We start from the raw sequence: 23,938 nt of genomic DNA, 5'->3' as shown, positions 1-23,938 counted from the left end.
GACCACGAACCTGAACAGAAGAGGGCTTGACCTCTCTGGTCAGACCTCCTACGACCAAAGCAGTTCACATCCTTTCTTCAGCTTGTGCTCCTTTCTTCAGGTTGGAAGGAACTATGATTCATGTTATGCATGTGGAGGCGGGCAGAGCAGCACTCCAGCCTTTATTTCTTCTTCTTCTTCTTCTTCTTCTTCTTCTTCTTCTTCTTCTTCTTCTTCTTCTTCTTCAAATCTCTCTCTCAGATTTATTTATATATTTTTATGTACATAGTGTTCTGCCTGCATATACACCTGTTGGCCAGAAGAGATCATTAGATCACATTACAGATGGCTGTGAGCCACCATGTGGTTGCTGGGAATTAAACTCAGGACCTCTGGAAGAGCAGACGGTGCTCCTAGCCGCCGAGCCATCTCTCTAGCCCCAGCCTTTATTTCTGCACGACCTCTGCACACTCACCTGTGACCTCTACTATTGTACATCTACTGCATGTGTAGTACAACCTTTCCCTGCAGAGTGAAGTGTTCATTGACGTATGCTGCTGACCCGAAATGTTTTTATTTATCCCTGTAATGCTGGGACCCAAGCTAGGGCTTCACACATGCTAGACAAGAGTTCTTTCTACCACTGAGCTGACAGCCCAGCCTTTTCACTTCTTTCCCCATTTCCTTTATGAGTCTGCATTCAAATTGCTAAAACCACACACGCAACCCCCTCACCTTTAAGACAGGGTCTCTGCTGGGCATGGTGGCGCACGCCTTTAATCCCAGCACTCAGGAGGCAGAGGCAGGTGGATCGCTGTGAGTTCGAGGCCAGCCTGGTCTACAAAGTGAGTCCAGGATGGCCAAGGCTACACAGAGAAACCCTGTCTCGAAAAATCAAAAAAAAAAAAAAAAAAAGGGTCTCACTGTGTAACCCTGGCTGGCCTGGAACTTCCTGTATAGCCCAGGGTGGCCTCAAACTCAAGAGATACCCCTGCCTCACTCTCCCCAGTTCCCCAGTGCTGGCTTTACAGACATATACCACTTTGCCTAACTTTTACTTACTTGTCTGTTTGTTTTTTGTTTTTTAATATTTTTTGTTTATTATATATGCCATGCACATCAGATCACATTACAGATGGTTGTGAGCCACCATGTGGTTGCTGGGAATTGAACTCAGGACCTCTGGAAGAACAGTCGGTGCTCTTAACCGCCGAGCCATCTCTCCAGCCCATCTGTTTGTTTTTAAGATGATGTCTTGTTATAGTGCCCAACTGGCCTCCAATTCCTGGGCTCACGTGACCTTTCTGCCTCAGAAGCCTCTGTGCTTGGAGTACAGGCATGTATCACTGCAGTGGTTTTGGGTTTTGTTGGGTTTGTTTGTTTATTTTATTTTTTGAGGGGCTGTTTGTTTTTTTTCTTTTCTTTTCTTTTTTTCTTTCTTTTTTTTTTTTTTTTTTTTTTTTGGTTTTTCTAGATTCCTCGGCTCCACTTTGACAAAGAGGTGACAATCTGAAGCCCAGCCCAGCATGTACCCGAGGTAGAGGTCGTGAGACCAGGACGAGGCTGATAGGGGTTGAACACAAGGTTCAGAACTGAAGGATGAGGAAATCAGCCTCAGAAGCAGCTGAAGCCTATTCACAAGGGGACTCCGCCTTCGGAGAAGTGGCGCTCCTCATCGCTATCCTGGTGTGACGGAGATCGGTGCCTCAATGTGTAGATGATGTGTAGGGGGCACTGGGTTGATTGTACTGGCCCCAGCGGAAAAGCCCTGCCTGCCCCTTTTACGGACAGGAGAATTAAGGCGTCCCAGAGAAGGCGTTCAGGACTACGAATTTAACTACCCAGGCAGCAATAGGCCGAGAAGAGGTGCGCCTGCGCAATGACAGCGCTCCGCCAGGCCTCTGGGACGGGGGCGGTCCCCGGTGCGCACGCAGGACGGGAGGCGGAGCCAATGCCGCCGGCGCCTGACCGGCTGCGGCAGGCGGGGGGCGGGGCCACGGGCGAGCCTGGGCGGGGCCTCGAGGCCGGTTTGGAATTTTTGGCGCGAGCCGACTCCGCGCGCGTTCACGGGCCGTTCCCCTTCTGAGAGAGTGCTTCGCCCCGGGGTCCAGAGGCGCCTCTGCGGGACCCCGGCCTGCCTGGCCTCTGTGAGGTCCTCAGCGGCCTCCGCCGACCCGGAACCTCGGACCTCGCTGCTGCGCTGCGCCGCGCCCCGCCCAGCCTCCCCAGGTGAGCCGGGCTCCGGGCCGCGCCGCTCTTCCTTCCGCCCGGCGCCCTGCCCCGCGCTCCCGCCGCGCTGCGCCCCGTGACGGTCTCCGGCCTCCTCCCTCTGTGCCCGGTCGCCCCTTGCAAGCAGCCCCACCCCTCCCTGCCTGTCACGGGCCGGCGCCGGCCCTCGGGTGACTCCGGGTCAGCGCTGTCGCCCACACCCCGCCTATTCCCGCGGGCCGCCTGTCCCTCCCCACCGGGAGTCCCTTTCCCAGCATTGCCTCTCTTTTCCCCCCTCCGCTCTCTGGGACGAGCCCTTCCCGGGTGACAGCCGGCCTTACGCAATTGTTTGTCAGGGTCTCCCCCTCGCCCACGGAGCGAATTCAGCGGCGGCCCTGCCTGGGAGGAACTCACAGTCTAGCGCTAGATGGTGGTCAACAGATGTGTCCAAGCTCAGTGAGAGGGTGAGGCCCCTGGAAACCGCGGATGTCACCCTGCCTGGTCGGTGGCTCAGGGCCGCTCAGGACTCCACTACCAACCCCTCTTACCCCCTAAAGGAAGGTTGTTTGGCCAGGCCAGAGGTATTAGGATGTAAATGACCAGTGATGTTAAAACGAAAATGACCCTGAGGGTGGACCATCTTCCTGGTTAAAAACAGAAGGGGATTCCCCAGGTGCTAGGCACGGAGACTGTATTTCTTCGTCCTTTAAAGAAAAAAAAATATTTTTTTTCTTTAAACATGTACAGGTATTTTCATCTGCAGGTGTGCCTGTGCCTGGTGCCCACGTAGGCCAGAAAATAGTGTCAGATCCCCTTGGGATTGGAGTTACAGTAACTTTGTGCTGGGAATCAAATCTAGGCCTCTGGAAAGGCAGCAAGTACTCTTAACCTGCGAGCCGTGTCCCCCTTCCTTCAAAGGGTGTGTGACCATGGATCCTGACGCTTTCCTTTCTCCAAGAAGACCTGGGATGGGCTTTTTTTTTCCCCCCTCCGTTTCTTTTTTAGGATGGGCGTCAAATACAGGGCCCTGACTGTACAGGCAGGTACTTTATCACTAGGCTAAAGGCCACCTCTGGGATGAGATTCTTGAAGTAACAAGAGAGCCTTGCAGCCAAACCTCTTAATTTAAGTCCCTAACCTCAGTAGGCTGACCATTTTCCAAGTAATTTGATCTAGCCACCTCCGGAGGCTAGGAGTGGCATCTTTTGATACATTGTGGCTTCCCCTAAAATGGACTCTATTGCTTTCTTATTTTTGTTTCAATTATAACATTGTAGCAAACCCATGGCACTTGAGTCATTTCAACTACTACCTAAAACACTGACGAAGAGCACTTGGGAGGCAGAGGCAGGCGAATTGCTGTGAGTTTGAGGCCAACCTGGTCTACAAAGGGAGTCCAGGATAGCCAAGGCTACACAGAGAAACTCTGTCTTGAAAAAAAAAAAAAAAGATAGCAGTTAGCACTTACGTTAGACACTGGTCTTGAGTCCTTCAGCTCTGTATGTCAGCGCAAAACTGCAGGTCCACAAACTCCTGGTGCCAGGGGCCCTTCATAATTCAAAATACCCCAGATTTAGGGCCTGGGTTATATTAATAAGCCAGTTGGTATGGCATTTGCCTAACATGAATGATGCCCTCAGTTTGATACCCAGAACCTCATAAGCTGGGTGTAGTGGTACGTGCCTGTGATCCTAGCACTCTGGAGATGGAAGCAAGAGGACCAAAACCTCACAGCTATCCTTGGCCCCACAGTGAGTTTGAAGACAGCCTAAACTAGAGACCCTGTCTTAAAAATCAAACAGAACTACACCTCAGGTTTAGGGAGCTAACACGGTGTCATATTTAGGAGGCACAGATCTGTAGGGCTGAGGATGTGCTCTAGTAGAATGCTTGCCCAGCATGCATTAGGCCCGTGGTTTGATCCTTAGTAACATAAATGAATAATAGCTTTTTAAAAGGCATCCTAAAGCCGGGCATAGTGGTGCTCGTCTTTAATCCCAGCACTTGGGAGGCAGAGGCAGATGGATTTCTGTGAGTTCGAGGCCAGCCTGGTTTACAAAGTGAGTCCAGGTCCGGCAAGAATACACAGAGAAACCTGCATCGAAAAATCTTAAATTAAAAAAAAAAGCGTCCTAAGAAAGCATATATGTATATGCAGACCATTAGTGAGCCTGGGGCATCCATTCCGAGATCACACACTAATATTTCTGTCAATGGATGTCAGCTGTGGTCCTCATTGCCTATAATCCTAGCACTTGGAAGACTAGGACAGGAAGATTATTTCAAGATCAAGATCAGTGCAGGTTACATAGACTTTTCTCAAAACAAAACTATAAATACAATGAGTGAGAAAAATAGATAAACCAAATTTCTTCCTAAATTACTTTCTCATGTAGCTACCCAGTTGTCTCTGTTGAAAAGACTCTTCTTTCTTTTTCAGTCATTTAGCACCCTTTTTGAAAACAAGTAATTCCAGCTCTCTGGAAGCTGACACAGGAGGCTGTTCAGAGCCAACCTGAGTTATGTAATGAGTTTTTTCTGGGGGTGGTGGTGGTGGTGGTAGGGGATGAGGACACAAAACAAGATGAAGAAAAAAAAAATTTTTTTTTGTCGGGTGTGGTGGCTCACGCCGTTAATCCCAGCACTCGGGAGGCAGAGGCAGGTGGATTGCTATGAGTTTGAGGACAGCCTGATCTACAAAGCAAGTCCAGGACAGCTAAGACTACACAGAGAAACCCTGTCTCAAAAATCCAAAAAAACCGCCCTCTCCCCCCTGTTTTTTTTGTTTGTTTGTTTTTGAGACATGCTTACTCCATGTATCCTTGGCTGTCCTGGAACTTGCCATATAGATCTGTTCCCAAACTTACAGAGATCCACCTGCCTCTACCTCCTGAGCATACCTCCCAGCATGCTTATTGTTTTCAATAACAAAACAGCAGGAATTCTGACAAGGATTGTGCTAAGTCTGCAGACCTATTTGGAGAGGTTAGCAGGGATTTGTTTTCTGTGCTAGAGACTGAGCTGCAGGCCTCTCAAGGTTCAGTGTTTTAGGCAAACGCTGTACTGTAAACTATATGATATGACCCAGTTCACAGCTTCAAGACCATTGCTATGAACATGGTTTCCCTTTCTTTAGGCCTTGAGTTGTTTGTGTGTGTGTGTGTGTGTGTGTGTGTGTGTGTGTGTATACACCACACCTCTGCAAACACCAGGGCCTGGCAAGGGTTCATCTGTGTGAGGCAAGAAGGAAATCCAATTCAGCATAACTCAGTAGCTAGTGTTGGTTCAAACTTCTAGAACCTGACACTGGGCAGTTTATTGAAGGCATATTTAAGTACAGGACAATATGGAAGAAGATTTCCTGGCATAACACAATCTCTTGTGCACAAGGAAGCATAATTAGATCAAAGGGTGCCTCGGTTCTATAGATAGGCTGCGTGTGTTATCTCAAGGCCTCGTGGAGGGTCTGGTCCTGGTTATACAGATAGTGCAGTGGTCATCTGGGCTCTTTTATAGCCACCACGGGTCCTGCTTGGGGGAGCCTGGGGGACCCCGGTATAGCCTGGCTCTATATATAGCACAGGGGTCACCTAGGCTGTTAGCCACCTGCATTCCCAGCCTTTTGGGTGGAAGAGGTTATACATCTTTTCCTTTGAAAACCATGTGTTTAACATTCTGGACTTCCCTAGTGGTCTCTGTGAGTGCAGGGACATTTGTGCTTCTAACATATGGCCGCTCGTTTTTCTTTTGGTAGTAGGGATCTGTCACAGGGCCTAGCACATGCCAGGGAAGTGCTCTACCGTTGAACCATTGAGCTACATTTCTTCCTTTCCTTTTTTGGGGGGTGGGGGATGTCAGAATCTCACTATACATGCCATCCTACTCTTGTTGTACTGTAGATTAGTCTCATAGAAATCCTCTGCCTCCTGAGTGCTGCGATTAAAGGCATACACTATCAGGCCCAGCATTTCTCCTAGTTCTTTAAGTGTGTGTGTGTGTGTGTGTGTGTGTGTGTGTGTGTGTGTGTGTTTTGTTTCTTTGTTTTCTTGAGACAGGCTTTCTCTGTGTATCCTTGCTTGTCCTGGACTCATTTTGTAGACCAGGCTGGCCTCAAACTTACAGAGATCAGCCTGCCTCTGCCTCCCGACTGCTGGGATTACAGGTACAATTTGTACTGGGTCTGGCTTTAAAATATTTTTTAGGGCCGGGAGTTGGTGGTGCACGCCTTTAATCCCAGCACTCGGGAGACAGAAGCAGGGGGATCCCTGTGAGTTCGAGGCCAGCCTAGTCTACAGAGTTAGTCCAGGACAGCCAAGGCTACACAGAGAAACCCTGTCTCAAGAAAAAAAAAAGTTCTTAATAATTTATTTATTACTTTTTTTGTTGTTTGTTTTTTCAAGACAGGGTTTCTCTGTGTTAGCCTTGGCTGTACTGGACTCACTTTGGAGACCAAGCTGGCCTCGAACTCACAGCGATTTGCCTACCTCTGCCTCCCGAGTGCTGGGATTAAAGGTATACGCCAACACACCCCGCTATTTATTACTTTTATGTGTATTTGGTATTTTGTATGCATGTATGTATGCGTCAGAGTGCAGATCCCCTGGAACTGGAGTTACAGACATTGTGAGCTGCCATGTGGGTGCTGGGAGTTGAACCCTGGTCCTCTGAAAGAGCAGCCAGTGTTCTTAGCTGCTGAGACATCCCTCCAGACCTCTTAATATTTTTTGAGATTTATTAATGTGTATGAGTATTTTTCCTGAATATGCCTATGTTCTACATGTGGGCAGTGCCCATGGAGGCCAAAAAAGGGTGTCAGGTTTCCCTGGCAGCCATGTGGGTGCTGGGAATGAAGCTCAGTCTCCTGGAAGCGCAGTCAGTCCTATTAGCACTGAGCCATCTCTCTAGCCCCTGCTTCCTCCTTTTGAGACAGGGTCTGGATATGTGGCCCAAGCTGAGCTCTAATTTGTGAGCTTCTTGCCTCAGTCTCACTATTAAAATTACAGGGATACACCACCATGCCCAACCCCACAACTAAGACCTAAAGCTCTCATTTGCTAAAAAATATTATCAGGGTGGATAATATTATTATATTATATTATATTATATTATATTATAATAATAATAATATTATATATGGTAGAGTTGTTCTCTTCGCTCGCCTTTATGTAGGTTCTGGGGCTTGAACTGAGGTTGTCAGGCTTGCAAGGCAAGCGTTTTTACCTGCTCAGTCATCTTTCAGGTCCCCCTCCCTTTTTTTTTTTTTTTTTTCTTTTAGCAAGAGTCTCATAAAACTCCTGCTGGCCTTGAATTCTATATGAAGCCAAGAACAGCTTTGAACTACGTATCTTCTCGTCTCTTGTGCCCAGGTGCTGGAACTGTAGGTGACGGTCACTGTGCCCTTCTCCATTCACTCCCCACTGGCTTTTCTGACAGCATTGTCAGATATGAACTTCACAGTGTTTCAACGTCACCTCTTCCTGGGGACAGCCTTACGACTCTGTTTACAGCCTGCCTCTGTCCCAGGGCAGTGTATCTAAGCTGTGCTGTGGACAGTGGTGCCCTCTCCCCTGGCTGGCCCTGCTGCCTCAGGAGGCGGGACAAGACAGAGGCTTTCCCTGGCTGCCTCTTCCATGTGGAGTTAGTTCCCTTCCTTTGAATGAGCTGGAGCGTGGACCATGGCCTTCTCAGCCTGCCAGGCCTAATGTAGAGCCTCCATCTTGTCTGCCAATGCAGCAGTGGGGAGAGAGAAGAAAGGGCCTGGCTAGTCTACCAGTCAGCAGAGACGCAGCCCTGTGGAGTTGGTGGGAGCCTGCTCTTCTGAGGCAGGCACTTTACCTCTGACTGGAAGCTGAGCAGCGAGCCTCACCTCTGGCCGTGTGCCCACAGTGCTGGAGGTTACTGTTCCTCCATGTACTACCAAGATTTGCTGGAGTTTCTTCTGTAAACGTTTCCTTTTCTCTGTCTTTAGTGCCACACCCAGAGGCTTAAGATGGTGATGAATAGTTTTCCTCTATTCTGTCTCTTTCTGGAGAGAAGTCCCAGGTCTCTTCACATTTTATACGGATAGTCTAAACGAGAAGCAGTTCTGCTGCAGTAACGCTGAAATGGAAGAAAGGACGTTTGGGAACTTGGAAGTTGTTTTTCTGTGGCTCTGGTGATGAGAGAGGAAGGCCGAGGGGCAACTCCAGCTGCCTGGCTTACACTCTCCTGTGAGACCTGACTTCATATGTGTGCCACTTGTAGGCTTCAGGGGCGCTGTGCGCAGGCGTGTGATGCCGCTTCTCTCCCTCCTCCACAGGTGCTTGTGGCCCACACAACCTTCATGTGGAAAGTAGAACGTGTGTGTGGCAAAGAAGTGGCTCTCTTGTGGGCCACAGGATCCAGCGCTGTCTGAGTGGACACATTGCTCTGTGCTCTCACCCTCTAGCACTGGCCATGTCCATGCCCACTGAGGGCACCCCACCACCCCTAAGTGGTACCCCCATCCCAGTTCCAGCTTACTTCCGACATGCAGAGCCTGGTTTTTCCCTCAAAAGGCCTGGGGGCCTCAGCCGGAGCCTTCCACCGCGGCCTCCTGCCAAGGGCAGCATCCCTATCAGCCGGCTGTTCCCTCCTCGGACCCCAGGCTGGCACCAGCCCCGGCCGCGGAGGGTGTCATTCCTGGGTGATACCTCAGAGACCCTGCAGAGTCCCGGGTATGACCCGAGCCGGCCAGAGTCCTTCTTTCAGCAGAACTTCCAGAGGCTCAGCCGCCTGGGTCATGGCTCCTATGGAGAGGTCTTCAAGGTAAATGAAGGTGGTTTCCTAGCTTCTCTGGGGAGCCTCTTTGCCTTGGGTTCCCCTCCCTCGGTGTAAGTGTCCTGGGCATTCTGCTGCCTTTATTCTCTGACAGCCTTTTTTTTTTTTTTAGGTTTATTTATTTTATGTTATGAGTGTTCTGTCTGCATATATACCTGCAGGCCAGAAAAGGGCATCAGACCTCATTATAGATGGCTGTGAGCCACCATGTGGTTGCTGGGAGTTGAACTCAGGACCTCTGTTAGAGCAGACAGTGCTCTTAACATCTGAGCCGTCTCCCCAGCCCCTACACCCTGCCTCTTTCGGGCTTACAGCCACCTCCCCATCCCTGGGTCATGCACTGACGTGATCTGCCTCATGCTGGCCCCTTGTCCAGGGCCTGACATAGCCTGCAGTAGTTTTCTCCTGCCACCTCTCTGCCTGGAGGTGGCTGTGCTGGTGCCCATGGCTGGTTCTGTCTGGCCTGGAGCTGACCCCGCTGTCCACCCTGCACCCTAAGCTAGCAGGCTCAAAAGCTGTACCTTTCCTGCACCCATTACAATTTCGTTTTCTTTAATATGGTATTAATTTTCCAATTGTTCATATATTTTCTAAAATAGTAGCTTTCCTTTACACAAACATTACTTAAAGGCAATGTTATTCAAAATACAAGCAGCACAGGCCCTTGGATCAGCTCTCCTCTCCAGAGGAAAGCTTGGACACAACAGAACACACTGTCCCTGTTGTTTTGGGACTAAATCTTTCTCTTAGGCCTGGGCCCTGGGCAGAGGGCAGAGGTCTGTCCCATCCCCTCTGTTGCTGGGTCTCTGGTGTACCATCCTGCGGTAGACAGGTGTCTAGTTGGTCATCACTGCAGCAGAGGCCCAACACTGACATGTATTCCCCTACATTGTGAAATCTGATTGTCCCCCATGCTGCCTCTGGGCAACATCTCCCTTCCAGGTGCGCTCCAAGGAAGATGGCCGGCTCTATGCTGTTAAGCGCTCCATGTCTCCCTTCCGAGGCCCCAAAGACCGGACTCGTAAGCTAGCTGAGGTAGGCGGCCACGAGAAGGTGGGGCAGCACCCACACTGTGTGAGACTGGAGAGGGCCTGGGAGGAGGGCGGCATCCTATACCTGCAGACAGAGCTCTGTGGGCCCAGCCTGCAGCAACACTGTGAAGCCTGGGGGGCCAGCCTGCCAGAGGCCCAGGTCTGGGGCTACTTGCGGGACACTCTTCTGGCTCTGGACCATCTACATAGTCAAGGCCTAGTTCACCTTGATGTCAAGCCTGCCAACATCTTCTTGGGGCCCCGGGGCCGCTGCAAGCTGGGTGACTTTGGACTACTGGTGGAGCTGGGTTCAACTGGCGCTGGTGAGGCTCAGGAGGGAGACCCTCGCTACATGGCCCCAGAACTGCTGCAGGGCTCCTACGGGACAGCGGCAGATGTGTTCAGGTGAGCCTGGGACGTGGAGACGTCATGAAGGACTGCAAAAGTCCCTTACCGGGGGCTGGTCAGCAGAAAGGGAGGGACTGCCCAACAGAGGAGCTCTTTCCTGGTGCACTAGGATAGGAGAGCATTCAAGCCTGGGGGGTGCTGACCCTGCCCACTAGCGAAAAGGTCTCAAGAGAAAGCAATAACCCCACCAGAGGCCCCTTTACATTACAGGCTAGCATCTCCTCGCAGCTCTATGGCTGTGCCTCAGCACAGGCAGAGTAATGAGGTGGAGTGCACAGTTAATATCTGGGACTGTACCCAGGCCCAGGGTTCTGAGTCCACACTGGCTCCTGCTGCCCTGCCAACCCTAATAACCATGGAAACCAATTTGCATGTCAATGGGTTCTGATGGACCTCCACTGCAAAGTGTTAGCTGCTTAAGAGTGGGGTCCATAGTTCACAACAAGGTCCTTCCTGACTGGTGCTCACTGGCTCTCCAGGGGTCCCCTTACAGCTCCTTACCCTTCTCCTACTAACTTTATGGTTTATGGTGGAAGAGAGCAGCTCTTTCCCACCAAGATTCTGCGTGGTACTGGGACCTATGTGGCAAAACTTATTCGGCCTTTTTGTCTTTATACCCTGTCCTTCCTAGTCTGGGACTTACCATCTTGGAAGTGGCCTGCAACATGGAACTGCCCCATGGCGGGGAGGGCTGGCAGCAGCTGCGCCAGGGATACTTGCCCCCTGAGTTCACTGCTGGTGAGTGGAGGCTCAGAAACAGAGCCAGCTACCATCAGCTTCTGTGGCAAGGTGGCTAGTAGTAGGGCCACCACTGGATTGGGGGCCCAGTCAGTAACATGGCCCCGCTTCGTGGCCAGGTCTGTCTTCTGAGCTGCGTTCTGTCCTCACCATGATGTTGGAGCCTGACCCCCAGCTGCGAGCCACAGCTGCGGCTCTGCTGGCCCTGCCCATGCTGAGGCAGCCGCGTCCCTGGAATGTTTTGTGGTATATGGCTGCTGAAGCCCTGAGTCGAGGTTGGGCCCTGTGGCAGGTAAGGCTTTATGGTCCTGGGCTACCCGATCTGTCCTTTTCCCCAGGGACCTACCTCGTCACCTGAGGCTCCCTTGTGCTTACTGTATAGACCAGGTTGTCCTTGACTCATCATTTTCCTACCTCAGCCTCCTAAGTGCTGTGATTTTTGTCACAAGGCTTGGGTTCTGAGGCTCACTTTTCCCTTAGGCCCTGATCACTCTGCTGTGCTGGCTCTGGCATGGCTTGGCTCATCCTGCCAGTTGGCTGCAGCCTCCAGGCCCACCAGCCACACCACCTGGCTCTCCACCTTGCAGCCCCCTCCTGGACAGCAGCCTCTCCAGCAGCTGGGATGATGACAGCATAGGGTGGGTGACAGTCTAGGACATAGGGGTGTGTGTGTGTGTGCGTGCGTGCATATGTGTATACATCACTACAGTCAATGCCACATGGAAGGAGTCCCAGGGACCACGGAGAGGAGGGTGGATGGGCCTCTGTCACACAAAGACTGGCAGTATAGATGTGCCTTTTGGTCTGTGTAGGCAGCTGTGACATTCAGTACAACTTTATACTAGTCATTAGTGCGGGATTGCAGCCCCTACCTCTGTAGAACCCCCCCCCCCCCATTCAGGGATAGTGCTGCCCTCCCCTGGGTGGAGGCTCTCAGAACCTGGTAAGCCTCTGTTCTGAGAGCATCCGTTTAGTCCCAGGTGTCTGCCAGCCAAGGGCACAAGTGTATAATTAAGAAACTGCTGCAAGAAAGAGCCATACACTCAGGACTCCCTCCCTTTATAGTACCGTTTCCATCACTCTGAAGACTCTTTGTAACATAGCAAAAGGCCAGAAAAGCTCCATTTACCAAAACTTGACATCCAGCTCAGATGACCCTAACAAGGGACAGAGGTGACCCCTGAACATGGTCGGATGGGAGCACTTGGCAGCGGTCAGTCTTTATGGTTTCTGTTATGGCCTTGTACGTTCCCCAGCTCTCAACTCTCTGCTTGTCCTGTCCTTTCTTGTAGTCCCTCACTCTCCCCAGAGACCATCCTGTCCCGGATCACTAGGAGAACCTCCACCCCTCGGGGCAGGTGCATACGAAGGTGAGGAGTTGAGCAAGCCCAGGGCCCTGTTGAGCACAGTTAACCTTGGGATCCAAAGTCTTATTCCTTTTTCCCCCTCTCTCCCAAGGAATATCCTGGACCTAACTGACATGGACTCAGAGCCTCCTAGAGGTCCCTGCCCCACCTTTGAGCCAAAGAACCTCCTCAGCCTGTTTGAGGACTCGCTAGACCCAGCCTGAGCCACAGGCCCAGCCTTGGTGCTTTTAACCCTCTGACCTTCTTGCCCACCTCTCCCCCAGAAACTTCTGTATCTAATAAAAAGTAATGAGTCTTGGGAGCATCCAAGGTTGCTCATATGGCAACACAGCGCTTTCTGTCCCTTTATTGATGTTGTCCAGGGTCTTAGGCCTCCAGGAAAATCTGGCTGTGAGGCGGTACCCTGCTATAGGGTGCCCTTGGGCCAGAAGGCTGGAGCCACCCACTATATAGAGATTTCCTGAGTAGACACCTCTCTGGTGGGCAGGTCAACCAGTCAGACCATGGCACTGAAGCGATGAGTCCTTGGTCCAGTGGAGCCTGAGTCCAAAGCCTCCATTCCACATCTGTGCCTGTTGCCTAGGAAAAGCAGCAGCTCCCCTCCTGTCTCTTGGCCAGATAATACAGGCAGGACCAATACTGCTTGGTCCTGAGAGAAGATCCTGGTCCCACTACCCTGCATCCTGACTGCAGGAATGACAGGAATGGTAAAGTTGTGGCTGCTGAGAGGTCTGGCATGCAGGGCAGGTAGATGGAGGTCAGGAAGCAGGGGCAGCGAGGCTAGTTCAAGAATCCAGGAGGTGTCTTATGGGAGCAGCAAGATGGGGTAGTGGTTCTGGGCTCAACTGTCAGACATGAACTCACAGGTCAAACAGGGAAAATTTGAGGCTCAAAGAAAGAATGGTGTCCTTCTAGCTGACAGTGAAATAGTACCCTGGAGGGAAGATGGCAGGGAGAGGGGCAGCTTGAATTTGAAGGCCTGGGTCAAGAAGAGGTTAATCCACAGGGAAGAATGAAGAGTGCTCTCCCAGCTAGGAAGTCCCATATGTGCTTCCTCCAGGGAGCCAGCCCCTTGCAGACCAGCAGAAGGAGGAAAGGTGGTGTTATTTATCCCAGGAAGCTGTGGGTAGGCTGGCTTGGCAGCTAGGCGGCAGCTCAGTCTGGGGGACAGGCGTGGTGCGCAGCCCAGAGCAGGTCAGGCACAACACCAGCATGCAGCTGGAGAATGGAACCCACGCTGAGCAGGTGCATGATCTGGTGAGAGTTGCCCCAGTAGTCAAAGCGGCCAGGCCCCCAGCGCTCTGGCAGACGTGCCACATTCACCAGCCCACCAAGCAGTGCCAGTGCATCCATGCGCAGGTAGCAGGGCAGGGATCCTGGAGCCCCTGAGCCCAGCCCCACTCCACGGGCCCCAAACACCAGCAGGCGGGCCCCAGCTTGCCATCCAAAGGCTCGAAGCCGGGCACTGGTGGAGGGGGCAGTGAGGGCTCTCCAGCCGGATACACCTGACAGTGCAGTATAACCCATCAAGGCAGCTGGACGAAGCCAGGGTCTGCAAGCCAGAGTGCAGTGAATGATGGGCAGGGCCCCTGCAGAGAGAAAGCAGAGAAAGGTTTAAGTCCAAGCTAGCTGATCTTCCCACCCCAGGGCTCCCACCAGTGGCCCTTGCCTCCACCTTCTTGGGGCCCTGGCTCACCAAGGGTGTTGACAAGGCAGACTCCACACATATCCAGGGCAAGAAGCCGGGTGTACACAGGACTGCCTCCTTGGTGGCACATGAAGAGGTGATACAGCACAGAGGCTGCAGGGGGAACCAAGCAGGCCACACAATGTGTACCTCCTAGCCAGCCATCCTTGCCCAACTGACTCCAGGGCATGGTCATCGGCACCAGCACCAGGAAGCCCAGCAGGGCTAGCCCTAGAGAGAAGAATAGTTACCCATCAGACAGTCAGCGTAAAGGAACAGTCACATCCAAAAAAAAAAAAAAAAAAAAAAAGGTATCAATCAGACCCAGGAAGATAGCTTAGTACAGGCTACCCTGACAACCTCAGCTTGATCCTGGACTGCACGTGGTAGGAGAGATTAGTTCTCACAAGTTGTCTTGTCCCCTCCACATTCCTTGGCAGATGCTCACCCATACGCTAAGTTAATATATACATGTAAAAAAATAAAGTGGCCTGACTAGTGAAAACGCAGGAAAGAGAGCAAGGCAGAGTTTAGTGCTGCTGCCAGCCCACACAGAAGCAGGTCTTGTGGGCTTTCAGAAGCGTTATTGTCAGGGCTCCCTGCAGGTCTCGGAAGTAGAGACAATGAGACCTACTTTGCAGGTGTAGAAACAGGCTTGGAGTAACCTGTCCCAGCTGAGCCCAGCAAGTAGGCAAAGGGTCAAGGATGATGAACAGAGCAGACAACTCCTCCCCGCCACACAGGAGGCCAGACCAGGTCTGCCTGCCTGTCCCAGAGTGCCTGCAGACGCCTGGGGAAGCATGACCTCAGCCTGAGTTCTGGTTAGGACAGGAAGGACACACCAGCCTCAGGGTTACTTAACACTGTCAAATGTCCAGGCAGATGGAGGCCTTGGGTCTTTTTGTTTTCCTTAAAGAAAGAAGGCCAGGAAAGGCCAGACCGAGGGGAAGGGGCCAAAAGAAGCCTGCCCTTCTCCATTGGGGGTTGCTTTCAGGAGCTGTTCCTTCCAGCGCCGGCCTCTCTTGGCCATTCCCACCCTTCCCCACAGGCAGTTGGCATGGCCTTAATAGAGGACAAATGCAGGCTTCAGCCCCACTCTTGGTGGGGGTCTCGCTAAACAATAGCGCTCTCCCGCTCCTTTAGAGAAAAGCCAAGTCTAAATCTAGCTGGCTCGAGTCCCCTCTCCCAGCTGGGGCGGCTCAAGGACAGACCAGGGCTGTGTCAGCAGAGCTCTAGGGGCCGCAAGAAGGGGAGGGAGGGGGTACGAGGACGGGCCACCAGGCGGAGCCCCGTGATACAGTAGAGGGGACACTAGGCCATCGTGAGGAGGGGCTTGGGCTGGGCAGGGGCGGTCTTCTTTCTGACTCCTCCTAGGCAGTGAACGCCCATCTCCAGGACGAGCGCTGGAGGGGGAGGGTGCTCAGGGCGCAGGATTACCAAGGGGACACCGGGATTCTTACCCCTGGGCTCAGCGGGATTAAACTGGCTCCTACTCTGCTCCCCCTCTCCTGCTTTGGGGCACGACTGGGGAAGCAGAAGCTGGCAAGGAAGCTTGGGACAATGACAGCTTTGTCACCGCGGCGCCTGGCCCAAGCAGGGCAGTGACAGCCCAGGATCTGGGCTTGGGGGGCTGCTTTGCTCTCAGGCAAGCCTGCCGTGAGTGCGGGAAGCATGAAGCGGGAGGCAGCTCACCTACCGTGTGTGTAGATATTGCCCAGCTCGTTGTGCAGGTAGAAGAGGCTGCGCAGGCAGCCCGAGCCACTGCTGGCCGGCCGGTAGCCGGTCAATACGAACTTATTGAACTGCAGGTGTGGCGGCGAGCTAGCCCAGTCCAGAAGGCGCGGCCCGGTCAGGAACGCCATGGCCTCACGCACTGCGGCCGACTGGCGACCCTCTACCCCTGGGCTTCCTCCTCAGTGGAGCTGCAGCGCTGGGAAGCTCATCCTTATTCACCTCCGGGCTGTCCGGTCGCCTTGCACTGGGTCAGCCTGGGGTCCCGGCCCGCTTTGCTCACGAGCTGCGCACGCGTGAGCTCAACGCCCCCGCAGGAGGAGAGGAAGCTAGCGACCCGGCTGCGGGAGCTCAGTGCGTCCAGCTCCACCGTGGCAGAACAGCGCAGGGAGAGCTCCCGTTGGCCGCAAAGGCAGCCAGGCTTCTCGCCGCAGCCGGGAGGACGGGTGCGGCCGGACGCCGGAGGGGACGCCAGGCTCCACCCCGGCTCCTCAGCCCAGCCACCCTGCCTGTGTTTCGCGCGCTGAATTCCTGACGTTCATGTGGCAAGGACCAATGGGCGCAGCAGGCGAAGATGCTCCTCCCCCTAGACCGCCCAGGCCTTCTCTTTTTAACATATGCGGTTCCAGCCTTCTTTGCATGGGATGGCTGTTGGCTTGGGACGTGATGTTCTGGGTCGGGCTCCTCCACTGGAGTGCCCTGGCACCTTGCGTCTATCAGCATTTCACACCCCAGCTTTCTTAGTGACCTCCAGGTTACCACACCTTTGGGCACCCACCTCCAGTACACGACCTGCCTACCCAGCCCTAAGCCCACAGTCAGACCCTGTCCAAGGTGCTGCTGGCTATGCCTCCCCCCCCCCCCCCTTTAGATGAGTCCAGCGCAGCGCCTCACTTTGGAGGTACCCATTGGCCGGGTACCTCAGCGTCTAAGATGTGTGACACACCTGGAGTCCTTGGCGAGGCCCAGCCCTTCCGGCCAGGTTTCTTCGAGCTTGGGTTCCACCCAATTTGTTCCCTATTATCACCCACAAGGCACACCCTTGGCCCTGCCCTGTACAAGCAAGGAACAAGCGAAGGTAGGAGGCCAGGAAAGAACTGTCAGCTCCCTTCTTCTCTGGCCAGGACCAGGAAGGCGCTTCTTCCTTATTTAAAAAAACAAACAAACAAACCACCCCTAACCAGCTTCCACATCCTCTCTCACAACGCTGAGAAATGCCCAGCATCTCACCTGCATCTCTCCTGCCCTACACCCTTATTAGCATAGCCCCTCCCTCGGGCAAAGAACTTGCTGAAGCCTCTACCAAAATAGGTCCTTTATTTTAAGTCTATAGTGAGTCTTTAGGTCACTTTTGTTGGCCCCTAACTTTTCATCAAGGGCAGCAGTCCAGGACCATCCCCTAAAAGAGGCGCAAAGAACCCTGAAACCAGACACCATCCCTTACATCAAGGTCCATGGATTAGGGCCGTGGATTCCTTTTGCACTTTGGCTTTGGCCACTTGGACCCCAAGGGTCAGGCCAAGTTCCCAAACAGCACCGGATGCTTCCTGTCTGGTTTTCTGGTCTCCCCGAGATGGCCAGAGACTGAGCTGCCTTTAAAAGGGCACAAGATCGAGGTAGGGTGCTGCATAATATCTCCGGCGTCCATCTTGCTGGCAGAAGTTGTGGACGGACCCCCGTAGGTCTGGGGTCAGAGAGCAGAGACGAGCGAGCGCAAGGAACTCTGGCTGGAAGCACTCAGAGGCCGGTAGCCTGCGGCAGGACCCTCAACCTGAGAGTCCCCTGGGGGACAGGACAGGGCCACCCCTCGGGGCCGGCGGTACCACACAGCCCAGCTTCTCCCGGGGCCCCGGGAAGGTCCCAAGGCCAGAGACCCTTTTCCTGGAGCCAGCAGACAGCTCCTAGAGAGGGAGCAGACGTCAGCTGGACCCACACCCAGTCCTGCCTCTAACATCCTGCTCTGCCTGCGAACCTGTGCGCAATTCTCCCAAGGCCTCGCCCACTCAAGAACCCAGGACCTTCCTAGCTTTGTTCCCTGGTCCCAGCTCCCCACCAGAGCCCCCACACCCGAGGCACGAGGCATCAGGCGCCCAAGTGCGAGGTCTGCCCTCAGGCCCTGCCCCAGCGCCCGCACCGTCGACGCAGCAAACGCAGTAGAGACAGGAGCAACAGCAGCAGCACGGAGATGGCGGTCACGGTGGAGAAAACTCGGGCTGCGGGCACAAGGGTGCGATGAGTGGAGGCCTCCGAGGGACCAATCCTTGTTTAGCCCCCACCTTGCAAAGCCAGCCTCACCCCCTATCGAAGCCTGTGCAGCTCCAGGCTTGGGGCTGCAGCTCACGTTAGTCCCATCGGGATCCCCTGCGGGAGTCTCGGCCGAATCCTCGGAAGACGCTCTGTCCTCCACTGTGTCCTGTAGCCCTGCGGAGAGAGGTGTGAGGTGAGGTGGACAGGAGTGTGGTTGTGTAGGCGGGGGTGGGGGTGGGGCGGGCAGGAGGGCCGGCCCGTGGCTCACCGCGATAGGTAAGCGCGAAGCCTTGAGCATGGCCTCGTGCGTCGCTGCGGAAGGTGAGCAGCAGCGCAGTAGTACGCAGGTGCAGCGGCCCTGGCGGCGGCGGATGGGCGCCGTCGAAGGCACGGAGCAGGTTGCCGGACGAGGCGTCGCGGAGCTCCAGCCGGTCTCGAGAATCGGCCAACTCGAAGAGGCGGAAGGTGAGCTCTAGCACAGGGCCCAATTGGCCCACTACCCAGCTGCAGTTCCGGTCTGGCCCATACTCATCCGGAAAATCCGGGGAGTAGATGACACCCTGAGGCGCCGTCCAGTTTCCCTGGCAGGAGCCCACAGACACTGCGGGCAGGGCAGGCGGTCAAGAAACTGAGGCTAGTCTGGCTCTGTCTTTCTAGCGCAGAGATCTCTGCAGAAAGACTCCCCTTTCCAACTAGGCCTTACTCCGCCCAGTTTCTTTAAATAGGCCCTGCCTTCGTACCAATTCCTATCAAGTGCTGCTTTGCCCGCCGTCAGGTTCAGTCTCATGCCCATTACAAATCCTGCCTTCAATCTTAGTCTCCCTATCTTGCCGCAATCCAACAGAAGGCTTCCCCGATTCCACTCCTAGTAGGGGACTGGCACATTAGGCTCCACTCTTCTTCAATCTGGTCTACATCTCACCTTCATAGATGCCCAGTCGACCATCGCCTCCACACAGCTGGCCTGGGTGGCCGAAACAGATCTGGTCACAGTCGGTGGCAGGGGCCGGACGTCCCCGGGCCAGGTCACTTTCAGAGCCACAGAAGCAGGCATAACCAGCCTCCACACCAGCCAGCTGGGAGCACAGACTGGGTGACCCCAAAGGCAAAGATGGCGGATATGGGCGGAGTAGTGGGGTCGGGTGATTGGTGAGGCTCAGAAGCTAGTATCAAATTTTGGTATCGGGTGTTGGGAGCTGGGTGGGGTCCTGAGGTCAAGGTCAGGGGTCACTGGTCTGGGCCCAAGGACAGTACCTGGTAGCCCTTCATGCGGCAGAATCGAAGGCACACCTGGACTGTAAGCTTTGTGGAAGTGCCACTAGGACCACTGAGAGCAGGGGGTGCCCCAGAGTCCACGAAGCAGCCCAGGTACCCAGGCACTGTGGAGGGAGCAGAGTCAGAGTCTCACCTTTGAAAGAGACCCTCTGGCTAGGCTCTTGAGTGCACTCACTGTGACAGGTGGGGATATCACAATAGCGCCAGTAGATGCCCTCTTCGGTCTCTGCCACGTAGCACCAGGGCTGCACATCACCATCGGGGTTTCTGTGGTTGGGAGGGAGATGGTGTGGAACCCACTGTCCTGCCCGGGACCTATGCAGTATGACCACCACCCCGCTTCTGCGTGTTTTAGAGGCCAGCTTCCCTCTGTCAGTTACACTTTCTAGTTTCCCCTACCGCCTCCTGAACGTTGATTTCCCAAGGGAAGAGCCTGTAGAGCCCTTTCTAAGGGTTAGAGTTGCCCTCATTGACAGAACTTCCCCTGGCTTCAGTGGGTCTTCACCACCCCTCTCTTCCATAATACTTTAAAGGTGTGCAAACGGTAAGCCCTAAGCTTTGTGGCTCAGCAGAAAAGTGGCTGTGGCTTTGAACACCTATTACTACGAATTGTAGATGCAGCTCAAGTAAGTAGTGCAGAGCCAGTCCAATTATTCCAAGGGCCGCGTCCAACCAGATCCGGTATCCAAGGGCCCCTTGAGGGTGTAGACTGTTTGTCCCTGAATGGAGGCCTTGCAGAAAACTGTCACCTAAGTCCTACACATCTTTAAAGTCGTTGTGTTTTTGTTTTTGTTTTTTTGAGAGGGGTGTTTTTGTTTTTGTTTGCGAACCTTGAGGACCTAGTATGAGATGGGCCCCGCCCCTAAATCTTCCTGAGGGTACTACTGTACCAGGCCAGAGCTGACCTCCTGTCTGCCCCGCCTCCTGCCACCACTGGGCCAGCCTTGCTGGAACGCACCCCTGCCACACACCGCCGCTCCTTACCTGCAGAAGTTGTGCGCACCCAGCCCCCAGCGGCCCTGAGGATCGCTGGCGCTGCTGTAGCTGTGCTGCTGCGTCTGGTCCCAGAAAAGACAAGGGCGTCCGGCCCCGCGCGGGCCAGTGTAGTTCTGGTGGCCGCGGTAATCGGCGCCATTCACCTGGAAGCATTCGGACAGGCCTGCCCGGCAACCGCGGGATCTGAGGAAGTCTGGAAGCTCACGGGGCCTCCTCACCCCTCACCCGACTCCTGCCTAGTCCCAGGCAGTACTCCCCACTCCCCATCCCCCAAGGGGCCTTCGAGCTGCTCAGCTGACCCACCCATCTGCTCCTCCGCCTCCCCAACTTTGGGGTCCCATCCCTGGGCGCAAACGCGCAGGAGCGAGCATAGTAGTGACTTTGGCCTGGTCACTGTGCCTAACTCACCTGGACTGTGCAGGCTCCCTGCTGAGGCCCAGCGCTGCGGAGGCAGCAGTAGCGGGAAGAGGAGGAGGAGTCCCTGCAGAGCCGGTGTCCCCATCTTTCCTAACCAGAGTTGTTGCCTTGGCCAGAACACCGGGCCTGGGAAGCCTACGGGGTCGCTCTAGGGTCTCCCAGGTGTCCTGGGGGTGCAGGGGGCGTTGCTCTCTGGTCGTCTGTCCTGTTCTTACTTTGCTTGACGCTGCGGGTCTGGAACCGGCCCGAGATCTTTACCGGGCTGTGGCTCTTCAGGGGTCTCTAGAGAAGGTTTCTGGCCGGAGGATGATCTCAGGCTCGGCTTTCTAGCTCTGGGTCGTACCTGGGCCCCAACACCCACCTCATCGAACTATGCCTTGCAGCCTGGGTCTCCCTCACTTAGGTCTCTGAAGCACTGCCTCCTGGCCCCCTTGTGTCCCTACAGGTCCCTCCCCTCTTGTCCCACACCCCTAGGGAAGACTGGAAGCCCCGCCCGCGATTGGAGCGCAGGCAGCAGGTCCAGACGCCTCCCACGCCTGTCCCCCCGACCCCCACCGCCCCAACACATGCCTTTCCCACCCTTTCTTCTCTTCCTTCAGGGTCGATGTGGGTTCTATTGGGAGGGTATAGAGGAGGACTGGCCAGGTTAGCAGAGCTCTAGAGGACCCCAAAGGGGAGTTACAGGACTCCCTCCCGCGGCGGCACCAAGTCAAACCGACACGGGCACCCAGATTCAAGTGCGCGAGCGCACTCCCATTCAATCTACTCATTCATTGTAGGACGCTCACACGCTCATCTTTTCGGAGACCTCACGTTCCTCTCTCCCCGGATGCCATCGCGGCTGGCTTGAATAAGAAAGCACCACTCCCTGCCCCTGATCGCGGGAGTCAGGCAGGAATCGTGGACGCTCAGTTCGCGACAGGCAGGGGCAGCTGGTGTCTGGGGAGGAAGGCAGCTGCGCCCCTGGCTCCGGCCCGCCCCCTCTCCCGCTACCATTTCTTCCACTCCCTAGGACCCCAGCCCAGGCTCTCCGGAGCCTTGCCTGTGGTGGAATTCCCCAAGCGGTGCCCCCCACCTGGCAGGGGAAGGGGAGGGGAGCAGGCCCAGGCAGGCGTGGGGGGAAATTCCCCGCCCCCTCCCCCTGAGCCCGACTCCTCCGAGTCCTCTGATCTCTCAGTGCTGCCCCAGGGCTTGGGGGGAGGCCAGCACAGGTGCGTGGGAGGGCGGGGGCGGGGGCCCAGGGAGGGAGATGATGGGGGGAACGGGGACTCTGCGTAGCCATACCCTGTTCAGACCCCTTGTCAATCAGACCAGCCTGCTCATCCCTCACGAGCCCCTGTATACCCTGGGCCCAGGCTGACCTGGCCCAGCTCTGACAGTCCTGGGCTTCCTCCACCTAACGCACCGCATGCAAGTCCTGGAGCAGATGGAGAAGGAAGATTCATTGAGAGGGTTCTGAGAGGCCAGAGTGTGTGCGGCAGACATCCACGCTTAGGGACTCCTGCACTTCTGTAGGTGGCACCTCACCTCACCGGAAGATTCTTGGGGCCACGACAAGCGCCAAGAATGGGTAGAGTGAGTGTGGTAGGGGTAGGGTATTCCAAGGAGATGAACTTGCTGAGGTTGTAGGCTGGTAGTGAGGGGCGCCTCCTCTGGCAGCGCGATCAGCTGGAAGTCCCCCCTCCCTTGCACAACCCCCCTCCAGCACTCCAGCCGCCTAACAAGGACGCCCCAAGAAGACCTGTCTGTCTTGGGTTTTCCTTCCCTTTCCACCCGAGGACAAAAAGAAGCTGGGGCCTCTGTGGTCCCCACCCCTCACAGAAAATGAGAGGGTCAGTCCTGTGGAGGAGGAAGTGAAGTCGGATAGAGGAATGAGCGAGCGTTCATGCAGGCCGGAATCATGGCAGGGTTGGCCGCGGAACGGTGGGCCTTAGAACAAGCTCCACAGTTTGGGAGGGATCAGCCCAGTCCTGTCTCTCGCAAACGCACAAGGGAGGGGAGTGGTGCTCAGTTACCAGGCCGGGGACACTGAGGTGGAACTGGGGGGAAAGAGGAAGAGTGTCCCTGCCCACAAGCTTGTGGCTTGTGCAACCTTTGAGAAGTAAGAAAGGCCTCATGCCCTGCACCCCTCAACACACACTTCCCCAGCATTCCACACTCTGCGATGTACAGGCAGCAGCCTGTCAGCATTCCCAAGGCCCTAGGGGAACATTTGCACCTCCCCATTCTGCAGATCCATGGACTGGGGCTCAGAGGCCCTTGGCAACGATGGGCTCACTAGGAGCCTGATTTCCAGCCGAGTATTAGCTAGGTGCTGGGCACCTTTGTTCCTACCCTACATCTTTGGGGTTCTCTGACTCTACAGGACCATGTGGCTATAGAGGGGTACTAGATCTCTCTCTCTCTCCTCTCTCTCTCTCTTTCTCTCTCTCTCTCTCTCTCTCTCTCTTTTGGTTTTTCGAGACAGGGTTTCTCTGTGTAGCCTTGGCTGTCCTGGACTCACTTTGTAGACCAGGCTGGCCTCGAACTCACAGTGATCCGCCTGCCTCTGCCTCCCAAGTGCTGGGATTAAAAGCGTGCGCCACCATGCCCGGCTCCTGTTGTGTTTTTTAAACAGAGTCTCACTTGTAGCCCTGGCTGGACTGCTGGAAGACATAGAGATCCACCTGCCTCTGCCCCTGCATGCTGGGACGAAAAGCATGGGCACCATGCCCAGCGACTAGTTCTTTTTTTCCTTGTCCAGAAGTCCCATTACTTTGGGGCCCTCCAGTGAGAGCTGCTATCCTTAGGCAGTCTCCTCAGTAGTGCCTTTTCACAGATGGGGGGACTGAGGTATTCAAAGACTTAGAATAGGAATTAGTGCCTAAGACCGTGACCCTGGTGGACGTAGAAGTGCCTTGGCCTGTTACTTCCATATATAGGTTTGCATGCACAGACCTGACATGTGGGGACAGTAGAGAGGAAAGAACAGAAAACGTGGACATAAGGGTAGGTGGCCTTTGCTCATCTTTCCTTTGAAGTATATGATATCAAATTTACCCCATGGGGGGAGCAGT

The 23,938-nt window shown here is 54.6% G+C and overlaps 3 protein-coding genes across 5 annotated transcripts; 1 reads left to right on the top strand and 2 right to left on the bottom strand.

The window, feature by feature from the left end:
- The first annotated feature begins 1,970 nt into the window (after positions 1–1,970).
- PKMYT1 (protein kinase, membrane associated tyrosine/threonine 1) lies at positions 1,971–12,855 on the top strand. Of its 2 annotated transcripts, XM_084764399.1 has the most exons (8): positions 1,971–2,208; positions 8,486–8,973; positions 9,928–10,421; positions 11,056–11,162; positions 11,282–11,454; positions 11,643–11,800; positions 12,455–12,532; positions 12,621–12,855. In XM_084764399.1, exons 2-8 carry the CDS (start codon positions 8,623–8,625, stop codon positions 12,730–12,732), a joined length of 1,473 nt encoding a protein of 490 aa, XP_084620525.1. In that variant the 5' UTR covers positions 1,971–2,208; positions 8,486–8,622; the 3' UTR covers positions 12,733–12,855. The 2 variants fall into 2 exon arrangements, with proteins under 2 accessions (XP_084620525.1, XP_084620526.1); XM_084764400.1 differs by lacking the exons at positions 1,971–2,208; positions 11,643–11,800 and having other exon boundaries at positions 8,489–8,973.
- PAQR4 (progestin and adipoQ receptor family member 4) lies at positions 12,841–16,462 on the bottom strand. The gene is made up of 3 exons (XM_084764401.1): positions 15,913–16,462; positions 14,226–14,447; positions 12,841–14,118 (listed from the first exon to the last, which is right to left on the bottom strand). The coding sequence occupies exons 1-3, from the start codon at positions 16,076–16,078 to the stop codon at positions 13,685–13,687; spliced, it is 822 nt and encodes a 273-aa protein (XP_084620527.1). The 5' UTR covers positions 16,079–16,462; the 3' UTR covers positions 12,841–13,684.
- Positions 16,463–16,672: 210 nt separating this feature from the next.
- KREMEN2 (kringle containing transmembrane protein 2) lies at positions 16,673–21,265 on the bottom strand. 2 transcript variants are annotated; one of them, XM_084762249.1, is made up of 9 exons: positions 20,874–21,265; positions 20,454–20,628; positions 19,645–19,736; positions 19,449–19,573; positions 19,117–19,270; positions 18,463–18,795; positions 18,243–18,368; positions 18,082–18,160; positions 16,673–17,848 (listed from the first exon to the last, which is right to left on the bottom strand). In XM_084762249.1, exons 1-9 carry the CDS (start codon positions 20,965–20,967, stop codon positions 17,638–17,640), a joined length of 1,389 nt encoding a protein of 462 aa, XP_084618375.1. In that variant the 5' UTR covers positions 20,968–21,265; the 3' UTR covers positions 16,673–17,637. The 2 variants fall into 2 exon arrangements, with proteins under 2 accessions (XP_084618375.1, XP_084618376.1); XM_084762250.1 differs by lacking the exon at positions 18,082–18,160.
- Between the last annotated feature and the right edge of the window lie 2,673 nt (positions 21,266–23,938).

This window comes from Acomys minous, assembly GCF_964271855.1.
Source record: "Acomys minous genome assembly, chromosome: 16".
Taxonomy (NCBI): Eukaryota; Metazoa; Chordata; class Mammalia; order Rodentia; family Muridae; genus Acomys; species Acomys minous.
Note: the sequence above shows the minus strand (reverse complement) of the source record. Positions and strands in the feature narration are given on the sequence as shown.

Bases quoted from the DNA above. Each gene is read 5' to 3' on its own strand.
- KREMEN2 (XM_084762249.1), bottom strand. From the start codon at position 20,967: ATGGGGACACCGGCTCTGCAGGGACTCCTCCTCCTCTTCCCGCTACTG. The intron at 18,796-19,116 runs GTGAGATGTAGA...CCCTGCCCGCAG, and splicing joins TCGACTGGGCATCTATGAAG to TGTCTGTGGGCTCCTGCCAG. The intron at 18,161-18,242 runs GTGAGGCTGGCT...TTGTGCCCGCAG, and splicing joins TGCACAGGCTTCGATAGGGG to CCCGAGTTTTCTCCACCGTG.
- PAQR4 (XM_084764401.1), bottom strand. From the start codon at position 16,078: ATGGCGTTCCTGACCGGGCCGCGCCTTCTGGACTGGGCTAGCTCGCCG. The intron at 14,448-15,912 runs GTAGGTGAGCTG...TCTTCTCTCTAG, and splicing joins GGGCAATATCTACACACACG to GGCTAGCCCTGCTGGGCTTC. The intron at 14,119-14,225 runs GTGAGCCAGGGC...TTCTCTCTGCAG, and splicing joins CTGCCTTGTCAACACCCTTG to GGGCCCTGCCCATCATTCAC.
- PKMYT1 (XM_084764399.1), top strand. From the start codon at position 8,623: ATGTCCATGCCCACTGAGGGCACCCCACCACCCCTAAGTGGTACCCCC. The intron at 11,455-11,642 runs GTAAGGCTTTAT...CTTTTCCCTTAG, and splicing joins GAGGTTGGGCCCTGTGGCAG to GCCCTGATCACTCTGCTGTG. The intron at 12,533-12,620 runs GTGAGGAGTTGA...CTCTCTCCCAAG, and splicing joins CGGGGCAGGTGCATACGAAG to GAATATCCTGGACCTAACTG.